General features: G+C 34.6%; 1 protein-coding gene across 28 annotated transcripts in view; it reads left to right on the top strand.

Moving 5' to 3' along the window:
- CNKSR2 (connector enhancer of kinase suppressor of Ras 2) overlaps positions 1–26974 on the top strand; it is a 300281-nt gene that overhangs the window by 240711 nt on the left and 32596 nt on the right. For 14 of the 28 annotated variants that reach the window (XM_056793338.1, XM_007493430.3, XM_056793333.1 and 11 more), the window contains 3 exons: positions 6504–6560; positions 7107–7207; positions 11542–12085. In XM_056793338.1, the coding sequence (XP_056649316.1) occupies positions 6504–6560; positions 7107–7207; positions 11542–12085 (702 nt within the window). The remainder of the gene's footprint in view (positions 1–6503; positions 6561–7106; positions 7208–11541; positions 12086–26974) is intronic. The other 14 variants (XM_056793349.1, XM_056793335.1, XM_056793337.1 and 11 more) reach the window with 1 other exon arrangement.

Below are 26974 nucleotides of genomic sequence, written 5' to 3' on the forward strand. Positions count from 1 at the left end.
GAAAAAATGTATAGTCTGTGAATATTTTATCTGTTATCTTTTTATTAGTTTTTTTGTTTTATTATTTTATTAGTTATCACTAATCCATGTAATTAGGAGGTTTTGGTAGAGAAAGGAAGAATGGGGGAAGGAGAGTCTTATTTAATAATAGCACAGGCAAGAATGCTTCCAAACATGTTGTGACCCTGAAAACAGAGTTCTGATGTATATGCTTACCCATTAAATTGTTATCTTGGTGAGTCACAATTATTTATAATTTTTTTTATATAACTGACTAATCCATGATCTTGTGGATCATACTTGCCTTAAGATTACAGAGAATTGCAGAATTAGCATTATGCTGTGGAAATGGGCAATCCCTACTCACTCAAACACACATAAAGCTGTGGTAGCTAGAACTTTTAAGGCAACTCTGCTTTTTTCCCATCAATAACCAAAATATCACTGCTGGTAAGCCTGCAGAAGCATAAATTAGTTTTCCAATAGTACTTGAGTCAGTCTGAAATCAAGAGACTGACAGATGAGAGACATGCATTTGTAGCTGTATGTCTAGCATAAGAATAGAAGCCCAGTTGATGTTTTTATTGATGTTGAACAAGGATACTTTAGCAGGATTCAGACATATGTTTGTTTAGTTAGTTAATCCCACTGAAATTTTGGATTCTCTTCTCAAAATCCAGAGATCTTGTGATGTTAATCAGTAAATAAATTCTTAATTGTGCATTATTAGATGTATAAAAGAAATAATACTCAGGCTCACCATTTGCATGAAATAGCCTGAGAACAATTTGAAATATAACATATATAGAAATGTTCATTAGTATTCAGTAGGAGGAACTAAGTATTACATGCTAAAAGAATATGTAATAAAATAAACACAAAATTCAGGGAAGTTATTTAGGGAAAGCAATATAGAAGAGAGTTTCAAATAGGACTTTGAAGAAGGTAATTGTTATTAATTGGTAAAGAGAGTGAGTAAGATTCCAAAAAGCTTTTCATAAATATTCTAGCTAGATGTGATGGCGCATGCCTATCATCCCAGATTTTTGGTGGGGATCTCTTGAGTTTGGGAGCTTTGAGTTGCACTAAAACTCTATGTATGCTTTGGGACCAGGTATCAGCACTAAAGTTCAACATTAAAAGGATGCATCCTTGGGATAGGGGGGCAAAATAGATCAACAGATCAGAGTTCTCAGTAGGGAATAAGCCTACTGAATAGTCACCTTGCACATCCAACCTAAGATAGGGAGATTCAGTTTTAAAAAATGATAAATTTAATAATAAATGATGTTTTAGTATACTTTGTACATGATATTTAAGTAATGGAAAATATTTAGTTCAAGCAACATAATATGATAACATTTATGTTACATGTAATATTTTAATAGTAAATATTTTTTATTTCCAATAAATAATGTGGAAGCTATCTGGCAGATCAATGTGTGCAAATGTACTATAAATGAAGCCTCAAAGTATCCAATGTCTACATTTCATTTATTCACTCAAGAATTGATTTTATTTTGTCCTCCTGGCTTAAAATATTCTGTAGCCAGATTTAGGGGTAAGAGATGGGGGGAAAAGACCTCCTCCCACTTTCATATTTATATCAAAAACCACTGACTAGCCAGGTATAATGATGTATTCCTGTAGTCCCAGATCCTAGGGGGTCAGAAGCTAAAGCTGAGCACTGCTTGAGCTCAAGAATCCTGGCTCATTACCATTTGAATGTGCTCACTGATTTTGGCATCAATGTGATGAGCCCCAGGAATGAGAAACTTCTAAATTATCTATCCCAGGACAGAAATAGTATAGATCCACAAGCACTTCTGTAACTGCTTCTCCTGAGTTGGCTTCATTGACTCAAAAGATTCAATACATCTTGTTCTTATCTTCTTGTATGTTTCCCCCTGGAGTTACCTTGAGGTCAGACATGATCTTGATTATAATGAATTTTCTCTATATAACATTTTCGTATTTTAAAATCAAAATTTTTATGATTGAGAAAATTAGGAAAGTATATTGTATACATAGGTTCAACTATTTACTTAATAGTAACTTGATAGTAAAAAAAAATTCTTTTTGACCCCATATGAGGTTTTCTTGGCAAAGATACTGAAATGGTTTGCCATTTTGATAATATGTAGATCACATATAATATATAGATTTATATGTAAAGATAATATGTAATGGATACCTATCATATACAGATATAAGAATTTATAGGGCATAATTCAAATCTTGGGTTGGGATATTGTTACACAAGCATTTTAATGTAACTCAAAAACATACAGAATTTTCCACATTCAACACAGAATAAGATATTTAGAGCTGGAAGGAATCTTCATCTACTTCATGTTATCATTTTGTAAATGAGGAAACTAAGTCCTAACAAAGACAAGTGACTTCAACAAGTTCAGATATATAGAAATGGCAGATAAAAAATTCAAATTCAGGTTCTCTAAATGCAAATCTAGTTCTCTATCCTTTGCACTTATCTTGAAATTTTAGATATAGTTTCATTTATTACAATCTTATTTATATTGATTGCTAATTAAGTATCCTTTCATTTATTTGCTCTTCATTTTAATAGGACTGGGGTACCATCAGAGTAGTATATTCAACACTAGAGTTTAAGAATGTCAATAGAAGAAACTTTATACCAAATAATCCTTTGGGAGCAAGAAGAATTCTAATAAAATACAAAGAACTGTCCTTTGTGATAAAGAATCTACTGAAGGTCATTTTCACCTAAATGTCCAGTGTAGCTGAGAAGTGTCCTATTGCCCTGTTGAAGCTTAGTCCTTTACCTGCAAGGCCTAAAATAATAAAATTTCTTTACCAGTTGTTGTCTTCTAGAAAGAAAGATATCTCAAGATAACAAAAATGCTAAGGATTTATTCATCTTTTCTTTTCATTTTAAAGTCGTTTGTTATTAATGCGTTTTTTTAGGTATTTGTCCAATCTTATTAAAGTTTTCATCACTCTTAAGTGAGTGCAATGTGTTGTCAGTTTTTACAGACTTTTTAAAAAAATAATAAATAGTGGCCTTTGAAAAGATGCTTGTTGCTAGAACAAACCCAGAAGGTGAATGGAAATTTGCTTTTCCTCTTACTGTAGTTTTCAAAGTGGATAGTTCTTTATTAAATATTATGTTTTGAATAACTCCACGAGGAAGGAAAAATTTTAAACCCACCATTTTTATTTAGATTTATGACCAACATTAAGAAAAAAGTTATCTTGTATGCAGGATGAAACAATAGCTTAAAACTCAAGACAATGTAGTTTAAGTCTTGAGTTCCCTTAAGTTTTAACATAGTCCATTAAAAACTGAATTGTGATAAACATGACTGCTTTTCTCTGTGGTATTATTCTTGAGTTTTGCCATATATCTATCTCAGATTCAGAGCTTATAGTGAGAAAAAGAAATTATTTTTTCAGGTATTTAATCTTTTTTCTGGAAAATAAACTCCAGATGGATGATATGAAAAATGACACCCCCCAAAAAGATAACATATCACATGGTACACTAAAATAGGTTCAGTCTTGCCAGGAAGTAATTGTTTCCTCAAAGCTCAGAGCTTTGAAAGATATTTGCACAAATACCTAGTATGATGGAAAAGATATTGTGAGCATTTAGAAAGGTTTTTTGTTCGTCCTATTATGGAAATAGGTTTTTATATGTATATACTGGTTTTAGGAAAGATATAGGTTTGTGGAAGAAGGAATTTTAAGGGCAAACAGCAAAAGGAATTGACCATGAAACCATAACATAAACATAGGAAAATGCTGGGGGCTTCCTACCAGAGCCTCAGCAGCACAATCACTTCCTTTTAGCTGAGTGCCAGATGTCCGTATTTCAGTATTTGAGGGCAGACATATCTTCGCTTTTGCATTAATGTCCTCTCTCAAAGAACTTGCATTCTGTTGGAGAAGACAGCATATACATATATAGGATTATGCAAGAGAGAGACACAATAATTAAGGAAAGGAAAAGCATTAGCTACAGGAGGTGGAATTTTTTAGGGAAACTAAATATTCTAAGAGGGGGAGCCAAGAAATCAGTACTTTCAGGAATAGGAGACAAGCAGTGCCAAAGGTATAAGGATGAGTGATGGAGCATTCTATAAGGGGAATGCTAAGAAGACTTTAAGAACATGGAGGGAAGCTTCTGGAGTCTTCAGTTCAGAATGGTAAGGATCTCAGAATGACTGCCCTTTGAAAATTTCAGGCCTTCAGTAATTTACTTAAACTATAGCATTTCAAGATTCATTCTTGGGGGCACCTAGATGGCTCAGTGGATTGAGAGTCAGGCTCAGAAAAAGGAAGTCCTGGGTTTAAATCTTGTCTCAGACATTTCCTAACTGGCTGACCCCAGACAAGTCACTTAACCCCCATTGCCTAGCCTTTACTGCTCTTCTGCCATGGAACCAATACACAGTATTGATTCTAAGTTGAAAGGTTGGGGTTTAAAAAAAAGATTCATCCTTAATGGTCTTAGCCTAAATGTATGATTCAGCTGCCATAAATTTCCTTTGTAGAGCCTAAACCAGATCATCTGGCTGACTTACCCGAGAAAACACAGAAGACCTCATGTGTGGTGGATGGTTTCTCTTGGCTCATTTATGTGCAACTTGGTTTTAGCTCATGTTTTATGCTATGCTTCTAGACTAACCTCAGTGACAAGTTGATCTACTGAGACTTAAAGTGTTAAATGAAGCCAAACTGTATTTCTATTCTATTTTCAGAAAACTGTTGCAGTAGTGGCAAACTTTTCCCCAGTCTAAATATTTCGAGTCCTAGATATCTTCCCTTCTCCCTACACCTTGTGATAGTCTAATAGATGCCTCCATTGCTAAGCCATTTTTGTTCACTTATGCTAGAGACTTTTAGCATGAAGAAGGAGAAAGGGAGACTAATGTGGTAATCCATATCTTTAGGCTCCTCTTGCTACCTTCATGCAAAATAAACTGCATTTCTTAGGGAATACAAATCGAGCCATTCAGCAAATATTAATCAAGCACATACTATGTGCCATCTCTGAGCTAGGTAAAGGTGATACAAAGTTTAGTTAACACACTTTCCCTGCCTTTCTAGAGTTTCTGGTCTTTTTAGGAGAATTGCAAAACAAGTACAGCATGAGATCAAAAGGGGAAGATATTATCAAGAGATGAAGAAGACTTCATGTAGTTTGTAAATTAGGGTGAATAAGAATTCAGTAGAAGAGGAGGCAAGAGCTCATTCCAGGCATAGGGCAAATCAGGAGTGGCCAAAGAATAGAGGCTGCATTTTGAGAACAGAGGGTAGCCCAATTTGCTGCAGGGAAAACATGGAAAAACTTAATATGAGATTAGTCTTCTTGAAGGTGAGGACTATTTATTTTTTATCTGTTTCCTAAACCCCAAACCCAGCTGTACACATATTAGACACATATTAATTAATCTCTTGTATTCAATTGAATTGTACACTGCCCGGAATGACTGGCAAAGAACTTTAAGATGTACTTCGTGGGCAATACTGAAGATTGTTGAGCAAAAGAATAACAAGACAAAATCTATGCATAATCTTTTTGATTAGTCTGGCAGCAGTGGGGAGGATGGATTGGAGGAGGAAGGTAAAGCTGGAAAGTTAGTTAGCTAGGAAGCAATTTTAATAGACTTAGAAGGTGGTAATAATAACCTATACCAAAACATGTTTCTATGTTGGAGGGGTTTTTTCTTTTAAGATTTGAGAACTGACTGAATATGAGTGAGGCAAAAGGAAGTATTGATTCAAAATTCTATTCAGTACAAATTTTTGTTCTTTAGTTAGACAGAACATAAGGAAAGCTAATAAAAAAGATCTGGTATAGAGATTGTATGGCCAATGTGGAAAAAAGTTCTTGCAGATTATCTGTCCATTGGTAAGGTGAGGTTTTATCATACAGGTACAAAGAGCTAAAAGAAAAAAAAAAACCTACTCTCTTCCATTCAACCAAATCCATTGGTTTAGATAAAATTACTGGCTTTACCTATATTGAACACTCATCCACTGGATGAGGGTGGGGAGGGGGGGGTAAGGCATTCATGAAAAAGATTCAGTGATGTGCCTATTCTACTTGTTGTCATGGTGGCTGTTTTTGTTGTTTGTTCATTTTTCAATCATGTCCAAATCTTTGTGATCCCAGTTGGGATTTTCTTGATAAGGATATTAGAGTGGTTTGCCATTTCCTTCTCTGGCTCATTTTAGAGATGAGGAAACTGAGGCAAACAGGGTTTGGTGAATTGCCCAGGGTCACACAGCTAGTAAGTGTCTGAGGCCAGATGTGAACTCAGGAAGATGAATGTCTTCCTAACTCCAAGCCCAGCACTCGATTCACCCTACCATCTAGCTGTCCAGCTATTCTACTACAATTGGCTTAATCTTAATATGTCTCTCTGGGTTGCTCCCCATTACATCCAAAAAAAAAAATACAGGATCTGCCAAGTCACTTGTCTACCAGCTTACATTTTCTTTCCTTTTAACAGAATTCTGGAAGTCTGGAACTTCCAGCCCACACCGGCAGATTTGCCCTTTTTCATTTGGCAAGTATCAGTGATTGCCGTGTGTTTCAAAGTTGAGGTGGGAGTATGGTGTCATGGCGACTGATGTCAGCATGACTCTGGATACAGGGTTGGTTAGATAACCAGTCCATTGAAGGCAGCGAGAGAAATTTTCAGCATTGGTGTTTTTTTTAAGCTCTCTATATGAATATCTCCAGCATGTGTGTGTATATGCAGCATGTTCATCTGTAATCACTCCATTTTTATGGTAGAATGGTATAACTGAAAAAAAATAATATCCAGTGACCTGATTCATCAAGATGTAAAGTGCCTCCACTTGGAACCCAGGCCACCCTAAACTTCAGCATGGGCTCTACAAACCTTTCAGATCCATAAAGGACAGTCAGCTACTCCCTTTGAGAGAAGAGTCACCATAAGCTGACTCTGCCAAAAGGAAATTAGAGCATTTTGAGATGGCCCATCTATTTGTCATGTTCAAATAAGACTGCACATCTTGAAAGTTTAACCTGAAAGGTTTTGTTCTGTTTTTCTATATCTTAATGGTATTTTTATCTGTGTGCTTTTTAGATTACTGGAGTGAGAGTGACAAAGAGGAAGCAGACACTCCCTCGACACCTAAACAAGACAGTCCCCCACCTCCCTATGATACATATCCAAGACCTCCTTCAGTAAGTGAGCAACAGAAATTTGTTTAGAAATGCTTCATTAAGGTGAAATTCTTCTAGTCGAAAGATGATGGTGATGGTGGTAATGGTGATGGTGATGGTTGGGAAATAGAGTCAGAGTTTAGGGCGTCAGGGAGAATTAAGACCAAAAACCAATAGTGCAGAGTAGAGGCACTATCAAGCCAACCAGTGTAATACATTTACTAAGATACTCCTACATTCAGATAATGGTGATGAAAATTTGAATGAAAATGGTGGCTGCCTGAATGGAGAGATGTTGCAGAGCCAGAATCAATAGTATTTAAAAACTAATTGAATGTGGGAGGGCAAGAAAGAGGTAACCCCAAGGTGTGAAACTTGGATGACTCAGAAGAGGATGGCCATAAAGAGGACCATGCTTATGAAGAAAAATTGCTTAGAATGCTGTTGGATTTTAACAGTTGCATAAATATTAATATTTCTGTTAGTGATTAACAGGGAAATATGCAAAATTAAAATGCTTTGTTTAAAAAGAAAGCTAAAAATTTTCCTTGCAAGTGTTTGCATGTATTTTACACTTCAAACATTTTTGTGAGATGTCTAGGCTGAATATATTCAGACTTTCTACAACAAATAACAATCTTGGTTGTAGCTTTATAAGATTTTACCTTTCCTCCATCTTCAAAAAATTTTCATTAAAAAAAGATTAAAATGTATATTTAGGAATTTGTATATGTGTGGTTACAACTGGGAAACAACTATTTTGAGACCAAATAAATTCTTTAGAGCAATAAACCAGACATTTGCCTAGATTTAGGAACAATCAAAAAAGATATCATAGCATATATAGTAAATGAAAGTCCAGATCCAGCATGATACATATTTGGAACAGTTTTTATATGTCTCCACCTAAAAGAATTAGACATGAAAACAGAATTACACAGAAGCAATCTTAAAAATCATCTAGTCCCTTTTATGAATGAAGAATTTAAAACCCTGAAAGACTAAATAAAAAATAAAAGTAATAAATGTTTATTGACTTGCCTTGAAGAACAGATTTCCTCTCATGCTGAGAAATTTATTTTTCATAAATTAATTATTATAGTTGGTTAAGATCACACAGTGACAGACAGTGGTGTCAGTTATAAGTGGCAGGATACAATTATCGTGTTTCTCCCTCCTTTCCATAATATAAATGCTGAATATTTAAAGTGCTTCTAAATGGCATTTTAGGCTCATTTTAAAGGCCTTAGTTGAATTATATTTATGATCATAAACTGAGGAAAATCCTATGTTTGATGATAAGAATTCTTGACTCATAGTTACCACAAGAATTATAATCTTTATAATATCCAACTGAACAAGGAATGGCCACTCATAGTTATTGCTTACTCATTGAGACTCCTTAATTTACTATAATATTGTCTATATATTAGTCTATATCAGTTTTTCTCTATAGTACTATCAATATATGAATACTTAATTAGTATTATCTTTTTATTAGGAAAACATCTTCAATTGACGTGGGATTTCATACCAACCAATATAAGTACTTAGTACATGAGAAGCATTGCTGATTATATCTCTCCATGCTTTCTCATCCTATGAAATTCCTACTCCTGTCTTTCTCTAAACTCTCTATCAAAGACAACAGGTGAAATCCTCCAGGAATTCTTTAAATATTTTAATATTTTTAATACCAGTGCTGCATTGAGGCTGCCCATCTCTTATATGTCACTCTTGCTAATCTTCCTAAAATTAAAAATTGCTGATATCTTTTGCTTTTTGTACTATTCTAATTTCTCAATATTATACCCTTGTAACAAGAAAAAGCACCTGAGCAAAAGTGACTGAGAAAGCAGCTTTGTTTGATTAAGTACACAACATTCACTTTCTGTAGTCCCCCACCATTCTACTGATAGGAGAAAAATGTGTTTCATGGGCTGTTCTCTGGGACCAAGATTATAACTTCTCTTTTTTTTCCAATCGTGTATTTCTACCACTTTTTGTATGTGTCATTAAGAGATATGTATTCAAATTTCCACAGACTTAGGAAAGATACACTTTCAAATGTCCTACCATCCTCTTCTTTGATCACTACTTGGACAGTCTTCTTGAAGTAATCAGGGTCTTACTAATGATAACAAATGAACTACTAATTAGACTATAAAGAATTGACTAAACAGTTTTCTAACAATAACTTATTTAGCTATAAAGATCCATCTTCTCATCATTAAGATTTACTCCTCTACAGAGGAAATCGGTACAGCAATTAAACTTACCTGTCAGCCTGCCCAATGGAACCTTGGCACTACCCCCTGGGGACCTTCTAAAAAGGGAAGTGCTGAAAAAGATGAGCAGCGGAGACTTCTAGCAAGTGGAAGGGAAACTGTGAGATTTTAACCAACATACTTAACACCATAACAGAGCTTAGCACAGAGCCTGGCACTTAGAAGGCACTTAATAAATGCTTGATGACATAACTTGAAGGACTGGTTTCCTCTCATTCCTATTAAAATAGACTCCAAAAATTATTAGAGTTGGCTAAGATCGCACAATGACAGACAGTGGTGTCAGTTGTAAAATAATTAATAAAGTGGCAAGATAGAACTATAATATTTCTCTCTCCTTTCCATAATATTCAAGAACTCTTATTTCAGAGTATTATAAAAGAAGGGAAAGGGGATATAATTCCAGCCTAATTGAAATGGCTTCCTGAGCACAATGACATCTAAAGTTTAGGAAGCTAATGATGCATGCTATAATTTAACATAAGGGAAATCAAATACCTGCTGCCTGGAGAAAATGTCCAGTGCTATCTTCTTCCTCCTCTAATATTCACTGAAACAAAAGAACCCCAAAGCCTTCTAAGAGTCCCAGTGGGCTAGGAATGCCTCTGCCTACACACCCCTGGCCTCCATTAGAACAATCATTTCTAAGCTGACCTTATATAAAAGTGAACTTTTTTAAGTAGGTGGTCAACCATATCAAACCAGCATTTAATAACAATTGAGGACCTACATGGATCTTAAAAACTCAGTTGTAGAATTAGATTTTCCTGACAGAGAACTTTGCTGTCACTTATAAATTTCCAACTTCTTTCTTATAATAAAAAAGAACTGATTTGTCTGAAGTGTTCATAGGCAAATATTAGATAAAACATCCATTAAGAAACAAATCATTAATGCTTTCTTTCCCTTGGGAAAAAAATGTTATGCGAGGACTCACTGTCACAAAAAAAAAAAATTATGACTGGTTTTCTATAGAGTCTATTAAAAAAAAGAAATGTATTGATCCAGGAGCACAATGTTGTATTGTATTTTAGGCTTCATTTCTTCAGTTTGTATAAAAGTTTCATTTTTTTTTGCATTTTGCATTGATAACCATTTGTGGATTCCAGATAGGTACAATTTTTTTAGTTGAACTATGATATTTGTGATAACTTGAGTCAATAATTCTAATATATGTTGTAATATTTTCTTTATAATTATAAATATATTTTGACTATGACATATAAATGAGCTTTAAATGTTACTTAAAAACATTTCAAATATCTTTTTGCTTAAGTTTTTAGTTTTAATTTCATCTGTAAACATTTTTCTTTTAATGTAGACAGTTTAAATGTTTGAATTTATAATTTATTACTGTCTGCTTTTCCATTTAATACTTTCTTATTTTAAAAATTAAAACAACCCATGATTTCATTTTAGTGCTTCTCTATTCTAATATTCTTTATTATTTCTCTATTTAGTGCATCAATCAAAACACAAATTGGGTGCTACTCAGTCAACAAACATTTATTATTTACCAGGCACTATGCTAAGCAATAGAATAAAGGTGTGTGTATGGAGGGGGGGAGGGGTTGTTAACACAATCCCTTCTATCAATTATATTCCAATCAAGAAAATAATATGCAAACAATTGCATATACAAGATTTATTATTTTAAGCAGAAATTAATCTCAGAGAGAAGGCATTCATAGTGGGGAGGAAGTGGGGCCAGGAAAGGCCCACCTGTAGAGGTAAGTTTTATGCTTAATTTTGAAAGAAACCAGGTAAGTTTTATGCTTAATTTTGAAAGAAACCAGGAGAGAGGCGTAGGCTGTTAACAGTAACGGGTCAGAGAGGAAATGAAGTGGCCTGTTCATGGAACAGCAGAAAGGCTGGTGTCTTGAAGCACAGATATAATATGGGAAGCCAAGTATATAGGCAGTTACAGTTTGAAGTTTCAGAAAGTCTCAATGGTGACTAAGCTTGCCAGCAAATTTGTCCACTTAGGTCCATCAGTTCGATTGGCTGGTGAGGAGAATGGCGTCCATTATTTCCATGGAGATTGATCACTTGCACTCCTTCCTACAGATGAGCTGTGCCAGTCCATATGTGGAACCGAAACACAGTCGGCTCTCCTCTACCGAGACCTCTCAGTCACAGTCCTCTCATGAAGAATTCCGCCAAGAAGTGGTTGGGAGCAGCGCAGCGTCCCCCATCCGCAAGACGGCTAGCCAGCGAAGGTCCTGGCAGGATTTAATCGAGACGCCCCTGACCAGCTCGGGACTGCACTACCTTCAGACTCTCCCACTCGAGGACTCGGTATTCTCTGACTCAGCCGTGATCTCTCCAGAGCACAGGCGGCAGTCGACCCTTCCAACTCAAAAATGCCACCTGCAGGATCACTATGGGCCATATCCCTTGGAGGGAGAGCGAATGCAGGTGCTGAATGGAAATGGGGGCAAGCCTCGCAGTTTTACTCTTCCCCGGGATAGCGGCTTTAGTCACTGCTGCCTGAACGCACCAATCAGCGTGTGTGACCAACCGGAAGATGCGCAGCACACGGAGGTAGAGGAAGATGAAGAGGAAGAGGATGAAGAGGGGGAAGCTGCTGGAGAAAACATAGGGGACAAAAGTAAGTATATTTGTTCATAAGCTTAACTTTTATATTAAAAGTCGTAACCTTTTCAAAAGCTTATTTTAGTTAGAATTTCTTTTCCGTTTTTTCCCCCCTTGAAATATTGAGTTTCATCGTATAAAGGATTAGGTGTATTCTTGGTGGCCTGCTGTTAGTGTTTCAAATAATTTGAGGGAATAGAAAAGAAATCTAGCTTCAATTCCAAAAATCAACAATTACAGCAAAGAATTCTTTTCCCCAGCTTCTAAGAACGGCCATTTTAATCGCTTCTTTCTTCACCCATTCACTTCTGTTCTCACGTGTGTGCTTTATCCCCTTAGCCTAGTTTTGTTAAGGGATTAGAAATGTTTTGAACATGGAATAAGAATAGCTTCAGCTGAAGAAGTAAAGGATGTTTTATTTACCACTTCAGCCTTCTCTCTTAGAAAATTTGAAGGGAGGAAACTCAGAGACAAATTTTATTAGAAGAAACCCCATTGCATTCAGATAAGGTGTTATACATATACATATACATACACTAATCTAGGTACTGGGTTAGATAAAAAGTTTAGAAAAGACATGGTCCCTGCCCTCATAGTGTTTACGATTCAATAAGAGTAAATATTTTTTGCAGATTGCTCCTACTATCTGAAATAACCCTTTTTTACATAAAAACCAGTCAATGAAACCACAGGCATGGGTTTGGCTCTCCAAAAAGCCAAATATCTGGGAGGGGATAATATGCCACGGATTATATACCCTTAACCCCAGCTACCCATTTTGCAAGTGTAGGGTTCCAATTCCGCTTGGAGAAAGGATAGTGGGCTATTTCATCACAAACTTCTGCCCTTGCTAGAAAAACAACAAAATAATGCCTATTGACAGGTCTATTGATTTCTTACCACATTTCAAGTTTAACATATTTTAAATAATATTCACTTGTGTCTTTGTTTTGAAACTGATCTATAAAAAATAACCAACCCATATTTTCACTGGGTTCTTTATCATATCAATTAATATGGACATAGAAGATTGACACAGATTCCCTAAAGCATAACAATTTTACATACAATAGGAATCCATGTAATAACGTTTACCTATAAGATGACTCTCCCCAAAAGTAGTATCTTGGAAATTTCCAGTGTGCCTGAAGAAGGATCTTCTGCCATTGTTCTCCTTCCAACTTTCTTAACACTCCATAGTCATAGCACTAGAATCTAAAACTATTTGAGAAGTCTCTCATAGAGCGGCATGCACAAGCCTTCTAGGAATTGGAGTTGAGAAATTCAAGATAAGATAAATTTTAATAATAAAATTATTACTAAAATTATTTTAAATATTTTAAAATGTCCTGGAGAAAGAATTATTAAGTCCCTTTTGGCTCTTTCAACTGATTATGTTGGGGGGAGGGAGAGTTTGGAGGGAGTTGGTTTTGATGCAGTGGATTTTTTTTTAATTTAAGTAGTTATCAATTTTTAAGTGGCATTGAAAATCAGGAATGGCCTACTGAAACTGAATTGTGTACAAAAATAATTTCATTATTATTAATATATTTAAAAAATCTTTGAAGTTTACATTATCTGTTAAAGTAAGAATCTAATAATCCCTTGCCAATGCAACATGTAAGGCTGGAGGATGAAGCAGAAAGAGAAGTAGTTAGATTTGTTTTTGTTTTTTTTTATCAGCTTTTCAAATGAACATTCTCCAGGTTTGCCCTTCCTATAGCTCATTCAATAGTTTCCCATCTCTTTCTGTTACTTTGGGGTTTTATTTTTCAGCCATTTAGTAGTCTTTGGTGTTTTCTGGTGGAGTATAATTTATTTTTAGCCATATAGATGCTCCTCCTGGATTGACTCTGCAGATTTTCATACAAGTTGATTGGGCAGTGATGTTGGAACAGCCACCTCTTTTAGCTCTATTCTCCCCCCACCCTTGTTGAACTGTTATAAAGCAGTATGGTCATGTAAAGCATATTTCATGTAAAGGTTATTTCATACTGTATATTTGTTTTTGTAATTAAATGATGTGGGGCAAGACATGCTCCTGATAGGGTATGGTTTGATAGAAGTGTTTTGACATCCTTTCTCTACCATTCACTATCCCCAAGGCACAGGCTTTCTGTGGACAATGTATACTTTTCTATGGACATAGCTACCTGCTCTCTCAGGGTACCTCCAAACTCCTCCTGACTGAAATTTATTTCATGCCAGAAGTCTCACGAAATGGTAGAATGTGTACTAATTTTTCCCATATTATTTCTCTTCTTTACAGACTCTGTATATGTATGTGAATCATTTGATGAATGGGAATTATGTTTTATACCCAGCAGTTCGAATGTGCCCTTTTCAAGTTTAGTCAAGGCATGCTGTATACATATATGGAGGCAGCTGGACAGTATAATAAGATAAAGTGTTAAACTTGGCATCAGGAAGACCTGACTTCAAATCCTGCCTCAGACATTTATTAGCTGTGTGACCTTGGACAAGTTGCTGACCCTCTCTGAGTCACAGTTTCCTTAACTGAAAAATGGTGATAATTACAGTACCTAACCCACCGGGTTGCTGTGAGGCTCAAATGAGATAATTATGAAACTATTTACAAATTTAAATGATGTATAAATGTTAGCTAGTTTTATTGTTGGTGTTGTTATTATCATCATTTTAATTAGGTTGCTAAGAGCATTCTACCACTTAAATTATTGTCTATATTAGTCTGTGAGAATTTATTTTTCATGTATTAATTTCTACAACAGGGTCATGGATTAGAAAAAAATTCCTGATAAAGGAGGCAATGATTATCTTCCTGCCTAAGTGATCCCCATTACCTATGAAGTGGGGAAGAGTAAGAGTTTGATGGACTACATCCTAATTAGCTACATATCAATTAGAGATGTCTTGGAATGTTCAAGGGAGGGGCTGAATAATGAGCTCATGAAACTCTGTAGATCTGCCTGTAGGGTCTTTGGTCATTTGAGGAAGCCACTGACCTATCATTTTATTGGTTATAATAGCCCAAGCAATTAACTGATATTCTTACCCCAGACCAGCCTCTCAAATAATTTTAATCATAAGTTGAAGCAAGATAGAAATCCTGTCAGCATCTATCTTGTATTTCCTTTCTTTGCTCTACAACAAAGAATGTAATTCTGAGCACATAGTAGGTAGGCAACAAAAACACCTTAATAATGTGCTACCTCTGTCCTACTTGGAAGCAACACTTAAATTGACCCACCATAGTGAATTTTTATCAGTCAGATACAAACTCATAGAAAGAATAGATGGGATTTCTTCTTTTCAGAAAATTCCCTGAGTTCAGTCTAAAAAATAAAAGTAGGAAACTTGGCAGAGGCTTTTAAACTGAACAGACTGTGGCTGGCTATAAAAGATTCATAGTGAATATGGAGGCTTGACTAAATAAAACACAACTTCCCAAACCTATGATCCAGATTATATTCCACTTTATATTCCACTTGTGTTTAAAATGCTAAAGGACCTGTGCACACATGTGGCTTTGCATGATTTGGGCCTTCAGTATTGTGTTCCTATAATCATAAAAGCATTTTATATTTTCTTTTTAAATTGAGGTGCTCAGCTCCAAGTTGAAGTGTAATTTACTGTTGTTTAATGTTGGTCTGAAAAGGGAAATGCTAAATCGACATGGGTGAGCAGTTATTGATATGGTTTCTTAAAAGACTTATTTAGTAAATTAAGTATTTGGATGTATAGCACCATATGGAAGCCATGTTTAGAAAACTGAGGAGCAAACACATAATCATAACAACCTTAAGGTAACTTATGGAGTGATTGAATAATATACAAACCATATGGGCTTGTACAATAAAGGTAAAAGAAAACATGTATACCCTTACCTCTCTCCCATCCTGAATATGTGCTTTGCTTGTTCTGAGAATTGAAGTCACATAAATGGGTTTCTGAATCTTGGCTTACCAATTTAGCTTGGCTCAGACCACCAACTAGTACTGGATGGTCCACAGGTGTTAGAGGTTGTACTGTTTTACAGTTAAATAGGCACTGAAAATGGAATCCTCTAAGCTAAGCGAAGCAAATAGCAGCTGCCTTTTAATGTTCCAACCATAAATAGGTCAGATTAGGTTAAATACAGGGATAGAATCAAGGTCTAAACTGATGGAATTTCATATCTTACTCTTCCCATTTTTATCACCATGCTTCATATGCCCTCTTTCTCTGGGGAGAAGAGTTAATCTAACCATCCTACATCATATCAGGACTGGGGAAAAAGAGTAATAAAGTATGAAATCAATTAAATTCAGTAAGAGTTTACAAGGGTATAAATTTTCATAATACAAAGATTAAAAAAGGAAACATTCTCTATAGTCAAGAAAGATGCAGTGTAATAGTGAGAATAAGAGATGCACACCAATAAGAATAATACCAAATAGAATGTTTTAAAGGCAAGGGAGATATTAAAAAGTCCTATGAGAAAAATTAAGAAAAGAGAAAAAATACTTGAGCTGAGTTCATTGAGAGCAGGGACACTTTCTCCATTTTCCATATCCATAGGACCTAACTAGCAATATGTAGGTGATTAATTAATACTTTTTAATTTAATAGTTGGTTGACTGCAGATAAGGATTTCAGAGATGAGAAACAAGTGTGTTCCAGGCACAGGAAATGTCCTATATGAAAAGGCAGCATGGTGATGATGAGCTCATGAAACAGAAAAAGAGAAAGCTATAAGGAGAGAAAGGGAGTTGCAATGGATTCAAATGCTGCAGGAAGGAAAAGAAGATTATGACAGATAAATGGTTATTAAATCTGACAATTAAAGGATTCCTGATGACCTTAAAGAGAACTTCTAGGTGGTTGGAAGTAAAGGACAAGGGATTACTTTCCCAGGAGACTTTTTGGGTACACAACTCTTTTATAGGTGAAGAAACTGAAGCCTTGTGGGATTAATGACTTGCAAACAGTCACATAAATAGTATCTAATTCTGACTCTAGAGCTAGGTTTGCCTTCCCCTCCCCCAAGCACACAGACTCCTTATACAAGTAGTGTCAGAAATGATATTTTAAACTAGGTCTTACCATAAAAGCAACACATTTTCCATTGTACTATTTTGCCATTTCATTCCAAAGAAATAATGTTAAACAAAAAGTGAAGTCTTAGTAAAGACTACTCTATCTAAAAGTTTAACAATTAAGAGATGGAAAGATGTAGGATGGTCATTTGAAGAATCGAGGAAAAGCTCTTGAGAGAAAGGGAGTAATGAAGGTAAGGGAAAATGAAGCATTTCTATATTGGTAGACGATAAAGAACCAGTAGAAGGGGAGAGATCAGTTAGTAGGTTTCATTTCAAATTCATACTTAACTTCAGCTTGGATCAAATGGAAACTAATTGAAAAAAAACTCATTCATTTGATGACTTTGCGTAATAGTCAGTTCTGTGAATGAATGAATGAATGAATGAATGAATGAATGAATGAAGTTGGCAAGATAAAATCTGGCATATTTATGGATGATTTGGGAATAAGACATATTCTTAGATAATAGTATTTTAAAATATATCTAGAGGAAAATAATTATAACCTAAAGTTGTTGGTATAGAATTAAGCTGTTGGAGGAGCTCAGAATTCCAGGTTAAATGAGTGTCTCAATATACTCCACTAGTCATTTAAATAACTGGGCCACCTTCCAACAAAGGAAAGGCATGACTATACCACTATATGGGGCAGAAATCTATATGGATGTTAGCCCACTCTAGCCTTTTTAAGGGCACTAGGAGAATTCTCAATCAAATCTCTAAATTCAGATGGAGATAAATTTGGGATGAGGAGGATGAAACTTAGCATGCAGGCAGTGGGAGGTTATTCTAGGAATATGAACTTGCTATGAAGAGAAAGAGGCACCCAAACCAAGACAGGGAGAAAGTCATTTCCAAGCTTGGTGGCAAATCATACTGGGGGGGGGGGGGGGGTATTTGTTTATCATTTAGAGCAATAGTACTAGCACAAATGGGCAAACTAGTTCATTTAAAATTATAGATGGTATTGGATGGAAATAATCTATAAGGGCCTTTAGAGAAACAGTAGAGATTCAAGGGAATAAATGAAGAGGGGCCTGGGAGCTTACAGAGATGCATTAACAAAAGAAAAGAACCATAGGAACTTGAGGCAAAGGCAAGATGTTTACATTTTATGGAAAAGTATTTCCTATGAAACATCTAGCCTTTTTTAAAGATAGTGAACACTTCAGATTAGTCACATTAAGAAATTACTTAAGAGAAGAATATAACAATGAAGTGGCTATTTTATTAATTATTGAACAATTCCTTATAGTAATTCAGTGCAAATATGAATTGTTGGATATACTTGTCAGAAAATAAAAATGAGATATTAAGTATTAAACATTAATTTTAGGACAGAAGGAAAGAAAGAAATAGGGAGAGAAAGAATTTTTAGTATGATAAATAGCCTGTTTTTTTATGCAGCCTATGCATACTTTCTACAGAAGTGAGCTTGAAAAAAAGATGCATATGCATTATTTTAAAACTAAATGTTAACAGCTTGATTATGTAACCTTTCTTTACTTAATTTTAAATTTGCTTTATTAACCAACTTGTAGGGAATGAAAAGATTATTTTGCTTCTTTGTTTTCATATTTCCTTGCATATAATTCTCCTTCTTTGTCTCTGTATATTTAGTAATGCAAAATAATGTAATACATAACTCTCTCCTTATTTCCTCCTTGATTCGGTTTGTATGTCACCTGGGAAATAGCTGCCATGCTTTTTTTACTAGCCCTTTGTCATTTTATTCCTTCTCTCTCTTAAAACTATTGAGATGAAAAATTGTTTAGTCAGAAATGTTACATTTTAATTTTGAACGTGTACTGAAAGAAAAGGCAGTTATTCTAGTAGCTTATTCTGACATGGGATGATAGAATTGGGATATTAGCAAGAAGAAAAACTGGTCTTTGTATTACACAATTTATACTACTCTTTCTCTAAAACTAAAAACATTCTACTTCAAAGAGAAATGTGAAACTTGTCATTAACCTGATTCCAGAGATAAAGAAAGTGAGACCAAGAATAGCAAAATGATGTTTAGCAGAACATAGACAGATATAAGAATAAGAACCTAAATAATCTAGATTTAAGCAGAATACACACACACACACACACACACACACACACACACACACACACATACACACACACACACAAATGTATATATAAGTCAACATACTAGATCTTGAGAAGGAGGAAAGATGGTTTTGAAATCACTAACACTTAGTTCATCATCTGGGGTCACCTTTGGAAATCTTGCATCTCATTCTTTACCCAGATTCATCTTAATTAGCCTCGGAAATGTGATGAAATTGCAGCCTGAAATGGTTTGGCCACATCTTAACCAACAATCCTACTGCCACCAACAACATAGTCTCAAAAGAAATGTTAATAAATAAATAATGAACCTTTATTTAAAGGGTTTTTTTTTAAAGCTCTAAATGCTGCTGAGTAGTACCAGGATCCTGGATAGCTGACTTAAAGTCTCTGTTGTACAATGAGAAATACTCCTACATTAAAAAAAAAGAATTTATAGAATGTGGGTTTTTTTTAAAAGGGGAGATATTAAAATTCAGGAGCAGTATTATGTTTTAAGACACTGGAAAGATCAGCCATTCAAATCAATAGAGCAGTTTTTTTTTTCCCTTTTTCCTCAGATCTTCAAATATCTTTTGCAGATTCATTGCCTATTATCTCAATAATTGCCATGCCCCAAGTTGTTCATCCTTTTTAATTTGTCCAACTTTAGTTCAGAAACATCCATGATTGTCTTTTTCTCAATCTAGTGATTCCAGTGAAGAAATAAATAAAATCTCAAAAATTTATGTTTTCATGTTCAGTTTTCATGGAATTATATAGTAACCAAAAAAAAAAAAAAACAAAAGTAGTTGTGAATAATTAAGAGAAAGCAGAAAGTTGTATTTTAAGTCTGATGAATTTGATCTGACAAGATGAGGGGGGCAAAAATCTAATTTCCTGACTAAAGTAATTCAGGTCATATTTAATTAGTAATTTTAATCTGGATTATAAAATTATATCAATAACTATTAATTTCTGAGGTCTTAGGTTACAAGCACTGTATAATCAACAAATGAGATTAAGAAAATAATAAATCACAGAAAACACCCTTTTTTCTTGACTGCCTCAAGAGTCAGAATTCTAGAGCATCCACAGTGAGACCCATAGTGAGTAAAAAGAGAACAGCCAACAATACACAGGAAAAAACAAGTGGATGAGGAATATAAATTGCTCATGTTGTAGCCTACAGTTGAATAGATAGTCCATAGAGATATATCTTGGATAAATACTGTAAAAAGACCCTAAGCCAGTTTCAAAATTGAACAGGTACAAGAGAGTAACTAGATTGCACTTAAAAAAGTGGGCAGCATTTTCAGTGATCCCTACTTATTCCCAAAATACAAAACTGATATTTTTACACTAATATTCTCCTGTTGATGCTCATTGGCTATAGATCCTAGATTATCACAATCTCTGAAGACTCAGAATTGCAGCTAACTACCAAAAGTCAATGGAAAATACAAAGTTGATGGAAGATACAATGACTTACTAATAATGACTTGCACATAAAAGTGTCATAGATATCACTGAAAAAATAATGATCAGAAAAGGAAGTATGCTGGTTATATTGTAAAATTAAATAATAATAATTGATAGTACTAAACTGAAATCCCTAGACTGCTCAAAAATCTGGACATTAAAGTAGGGGTCCATGCACTCCAGAGAGAGAGAGAGAGAGAGAGAGAGAGAGAGAGAGAGAGAGAGAGAGAGAGAGAGAGAGAGAAGCATATGTTTGTAATGACATCTTTATTTCAATATCATTTGTTCGTAATTCTTTGTATTCTATTATAAGTATTTAAAAGCATTATTCTAAGAATAAGATAGTGGACTTCATTAGAAATTATCTATGACAGATACAAAAATGATTAAGAACCCCTGCACGTAAAGAAAGGCATCAAGAGTTTTGGATAGACTTTCTGTGGTACCTTTTTGAGAGAATATGGGTGAGATCACTCCAGATAAGAAACGGAATGTTTGGGTTGAAATTTGCATGGTAAAGGTAAAGCACCTACATCATTAAAATCACAGTTGTACCAAGATAAATATATAGTCTCATATTAAGTTTGTTACAGTTTTTTAGCTTGTTACAATAAGATACTTAAGAACATAGATTTAAAATAGTGAAGACAACAAAACATTTAAGAATCCAAAGATAAAGGCAGGGAGAGAGAAGCAAGGACCATCAGGACTGATTCTGAAAGGATACAACTAGGTTGAGTTTTGCTTTTGCTTTTATTAGAATTCAAATTTTCTCTTAACCAGCCACATCAGCTAAATTGAAAACAAGAAGGCCAAAGGCTTATTGAGTAGAAATATAGAAGATAGATGCTAATATTCTAAGTATATCACCAGCTATTCTCTCCTTAAAATAAGTACATTGTGTAGAATTCATGCTTTGGAAAAGGATTGAGAAAGACCTCAGTGGTTCACAATTTGAAAATGTTATTAAGTTATACCATTCTATCTCAAACATAAGAATTAGTATTATAGAATGAGAAGAATGAAAAAGTGAACAAAAATCTTTCTGGGAACACTCTTTCTACTCTGAACAAAACCAGTTGTTGTTGACCATTTCTTGTTAACCAACAATATATTGACAAATAATATATTCATTCATTAAACCAATGTTTTAATGTCTACTGTGTACTAGGCACTAGATACAATGACATATTGCAGAATTTAATATCAGTGTTATGCCATCACCACTGGTGAGATTCAAAACATTTCTGAGTGACCTATTAAATATATAAATGCCACTACTGTGGCCTCCATTTCCCTCCTTGCCTTCCCTCATACTAATTTGGTATAGTACATTCTTCTAGGCCAAAATCAGGGTATGGTCCAGTGCTACAAAATCTTCATTTTATGTATTTTCCATGTCTCCTCATTTTACTGGGTATTTGAGATGTCTGTTATTCTAGATTTAATTTGTTTCCTCACAGTTAGTTCTCATTAGAACAGAATAAATATCAAAAGGTCCCTGTTGTTAGCTTCAAGTCCTTGTGAAAAATAACTTTTTTTATAACTGAAGCTATTTCTTTTAAAATATCAGTTTGCATTTAATCACGTTAAATGTTATTAATGCTTTCTGTTTTTATACCACAATGATTTCCCAATACATATACATCACATGAATAAATTCTTGACTATATTTTTGTAAGTTTTAGGATTTGAAGTTAGAACACGATATTCTAAAAATATCTTAACACCTATGCAAATGAGGAGTTATGCAACTTCTTTCCAGACATGTTGATCATTTTTAATCACAGAAGAGAGGATTAGTTAGAATTTGTAGGTTTTTAAAAATTAATAGGAAATGGAAAGAAATGTTTTTCAATTTGAATTCAAGTGGTGAAACACATCTATCTCTTACATAAACTCAGTAAGAATGAATAGTCAGTTAACCTCTCGGTTTAAGATATGAAACTAGAAAGTTCTTTGAAATGAAGTTTCCACAATAAAAATAGTTTGAGGGTTTTTTGAAGCTAAGAACAAATGACCAATAAGTGTATGTTTGCTGTCCTTTTGTCTTCATCATGAATTCAATTCATTTCAACAATTATTAAGCACCTATAGAATATAAGGCAGCATGGTGTATCAATGAAAAAGCCAGCCTTAAGGTCAGAATAGCTAGAGTTCAAGTTCTGACTCTGACACATGCTAATTGTGTGACCCTAGTCAAATCCCTTAAATTCATGGGCATCTAGACCCCAGGCCTAGAGTTAGAAGGAAGTGGGTTCAAATCTGACCTCAGACACTTCTTAGCTATATGACTTTGGGCAAGTTACTTAATCCCATTTGCCTAGCCCAATTGCCTTCAAAGAATTGATGCTAAAATAGAAGGTAAAGATTTGTTTGTTTTTTTTAATCTCTTAAATTTCAATGACCTAGGAAATTTTATAAGACTAGAAACTGCAGAATAGTTGTCCATCCATAGTGGTAGAGGGAATTCCCTATTTCTACTCAGATTCACTGTAAGAAAAACTCAGCGTTCTGTGAAGCACTGAAACTGTAGAGTTTGAAAAGTGTGAAAGAAATGGCCATTCCAAAGAAAAACCATTTCTTGGTTGCTGCAAGGTATGAGTTCTTATTTATTTGCTTCTTTTATTTTTTTAAAAACCCTTACAATACTGTGGATTGCTTCCAAGGCATAAGAGTGGTGAGGGCTAAGCAATGAAGATTAAGTGACTTGCCCAGACTCATACAGCTAAGAAATGTCTGAAGTCATATTAGAACCCAGTTCCTCCTGACTCCAGGCCTGGTGCTCTATTCACTGTGACACCTAACTACCCTTGATTTATTTCCTTCTGAACAAATTGTCTAGTTTTTTTTAGAAGTATTAGCAAGAATGTTCTGTAGGAATAGCTTTCTGTTTCCTTTTAAATTTTTGGTTAATGAATTAAACAGAAAACACTATTTTGTAATTATTACACTTGTTGAAAAATCTTTCTCTAAGAGATTAGTCTATTGACTTATTATTGTAATTGAAAGATCATGAATATAATTAAATCTTCCTTTGGTAATTGGAAATCTCATGAATATGGATGTGAATTCTCATTCTTTGGTACATATAGATTGCTCTTACAGGTAGAGAAGATATAGGAAATTAAGCTTAATGTGTAGGTAACAGTATTTCTGATATGGCTTAGACCATCTGTTTTGTAAGGAAGACTTAATTGGTTAAAGACCCCATTCACTTTTTTTTTTGCCCCCTGCCGGGAAAGATAGTTCATTCCCACTATAACAACTAGTAATAATAGCTAGCATTTATATAGCATTTAAAGGTTTGCTGAGCTCTTCAAAATTATTATCTTATTTGATCTTCATGACATCCCTGGGAGGTAGGCATTATTATTGCCTCCATTTTACAAATGAGGAAACTGAGACAGGGAGAAATTAAGTGAATTGCCCAGGACCACAGTTTGTAAGTAGCTGAGGCCATATTTGAACTCAGTTATTCCTGACTCTGGCTATCCTTTTCACCATTTATCTGATTATCAATTATCATCCAATTATCATTTGAAAATATTTGATATTAGAATAAATGGTTAACAATAATCATTAAATATTTATTAAGTATACTACTATGTGCCCAGGCATTGCAAAATGTTGGAGATACAAATATGAAAAAAAAAGAAAGTCTCTGTCCTCAAGGAATTTGCAGTTTAATGAGGAAGAAACAAAATACAAATATGACTTATTCTTTCCATTGTACTTTAAATTCTATTGCAGATTATTATGTTTTACCCTATATACAACTCTTCTATAGGCAGCTTAAACAGAAACCAAATCCTGACATGAAGCTTTTTAGCAGCAGTTTCATACTTCATCCTCCTCTTTTCCTCTGCTCCTAGAGCACAATCATGTGGCAGGATTCTCATGGATTATAAGTGTGATAAATATTTTCTTCTTTTCCAGAATGCTAAAATGATAGTCTACCCTAATAATGATAAATTGTGTTTTATCTTTAAAAGAGGGAACACGACAACTCTAACTAATATAACTATATTTCTTCTTGACAACACCATGCATGAGTCAACCATACCACATCCTACATACATTTTACAACTAATTTGACTGGATCTTTTAGATTTTCAGAGTAGAACTAATTACCTTATCTTCTTTAAGAATTATTTATGCAACATTTAGGAAATTAATTAGATTGGAAAAGCTTGTTTTTACAGGTTTTTTTTCTCTTTGGATGGATTCATACAGTAAAAAGTTGCCTATTATGGTTGGACAATGGAAGTTTAGTTAACTATGGATTCTGATGACTAATATGGATAAGAAAATGCAGTTTGGAAATTAATAAAATATATTTAATTTTTTCTTAATGGTTCAAAAAAATTTTTTAATACCTTGGGCTTCCTAGTCAAAACATCAGTTATGATTGTAATGTAGTTGTATGGAAATATCCATTAATTGAGAATTATGGCAAATATACTGTCAGGGGAAAAATTAGTATTATATTTTGAATATTGATGCCTGGGAAACTTGGATTTACAGATTTTTTCTGTACATAATTTTTCACTTTCTTCCCCATTTAGTAACTCTATCTCTGCATGATTCTAGGTATTATTTCTTTTTTTTTTTTCATTGCTTGTGGACAGAGAGGAAGAGAGAAGATTCTACATGTTTTTACACCTCTCTTTTGTTAGTGTTACTTTTACAAGTAATGCTGTCCTCTACAGGACACTTCCCTCCAGGATCATTCACAAATAATCTTCCACCATTGCTGCATGGAATTCTTAAACTAAAATCCATAAACCTGTTTAGGAAATATGAGAGAGAGAGAGAGAGAGAGAGAGAGAGAGAGAGAGAGAGAGAGAGAGAGAGAGAGAGAGAGAGAGAGAGAGGAGAGAGAGAGAAATGGATGGATGGATGGATGGATGGATGGATGGATGGATGGATGGATGAATGGGGAAATAGATAAATATATTTCATTTTTTTCCTCTATAATTCCAGGTATTTGACTTTATTCATTTTTTAAAATATCAAGAAAGGAGGTTGGGGTAAGCTTCACCAGCCTGCTGAAGAGGGCCATGAGAATAATGCAAAAAAATAAAACAAGAATGCTTATACTTCAACCAATTTTGGTGCTCAAGTATCTTTGGTCCAACATGGGCACTTTTACTAGAAAAATATTATATATTTAGATAATGTATTGGTGCCATAGTTTGTTGTTGTTTTGCAGCTCTACTTTTTTCCTCTGTTCTTTAGCTATTCTAATACACTGTGCTTTGAAAAAAAAAGAAAAGGGTAGGAGGAAAACCTTGGTATCAGTGATTGCCTTTAATACAATACTGCTACAAATCCTGACTGGTAGGGTCCCACCCCTGACTTTAGAATGTATTATCTTTTTCCCAACCTCCAGAGTTATTGGGCTGCCCACTCTTGATTTAGATTTTCAGAAGCCAAGGCCCATGGAGGGGTTTTTTTGTTCCCCTAATTTGAAAAACTATTATGCATCAGCACCAGAGGTAGGCTAGATGTTTACAATTCCAAAAATAATTTTGTACAAGTGCAGAAAAACATGTGAATGACTAAGTGGGGCATGAAACCTAACTTCTGGATAACAGATTCGTTTTTAATGTCTTTGTGGCATGTTGTGCTCTTACTAGTATAATCTTGGAACCCCTTTTTGATGATGGCATTGGGATAGTGAACCAACATATTATTTGTTAAATGAGATATCCAGGTGTTCAGTGTATACAATATTCAGCCTTACTTAAGCTATAACATATGCTAGTTTGTATATTAATATGCCCCATTGTCATTGGATGAAAACTTAAAAGGAGTTTTAAAGGATTCTTAATTCAATCTAGCCACCTTATTAGGCCCTAAGGATACAAAAGACAAAACTGACATGGTCCCTCCCCCAAGAAGGGGAAAACATTCTCTTGGGGAGTCAATATGCATATCCCCATTTGCTTAGACTATTCACTATGCTCTTAGCTTCAAGACCCTTACTATCATGATTATCCGGCTCTGAGCTCTTCCCAGTCTATTAATATAGTTTGTCAATTAAAACTGAACACATTAATTCAACTGTAATCTTTTATTACAAAAGGATACACTTTTAATTCATCATTCTTAGCCACTCCTAAGTGGAACACCTATGAAGCCAACACTTTTCTAATCACCACCACCCTCTCCCATTCTTTCATCTCATCCTCTCCTTTCCAGTTGTTAAATTAATCAAACTACCATTGTAACCATTAACTTTTGGCTGAAGAAGGGAAGAAGGTTCTCAACTGTCATATCTCCAGCTATCTGTTAGG

Source organism: Monodelphis domestica, chromosome 4, assembly GCF_027887165.1.
Source record: "Monodelphis domestica isolate mMonDom1 chromosome 4, mMonDom1.pri, whole genome shotgun sequence".
Taxonomy (NCBI): Eukaryota; Metazoa; Chordata; class Mammalia; order Didelphimorphia; family Didelphidae; genus Monodelphis; species Monodelphis domestica.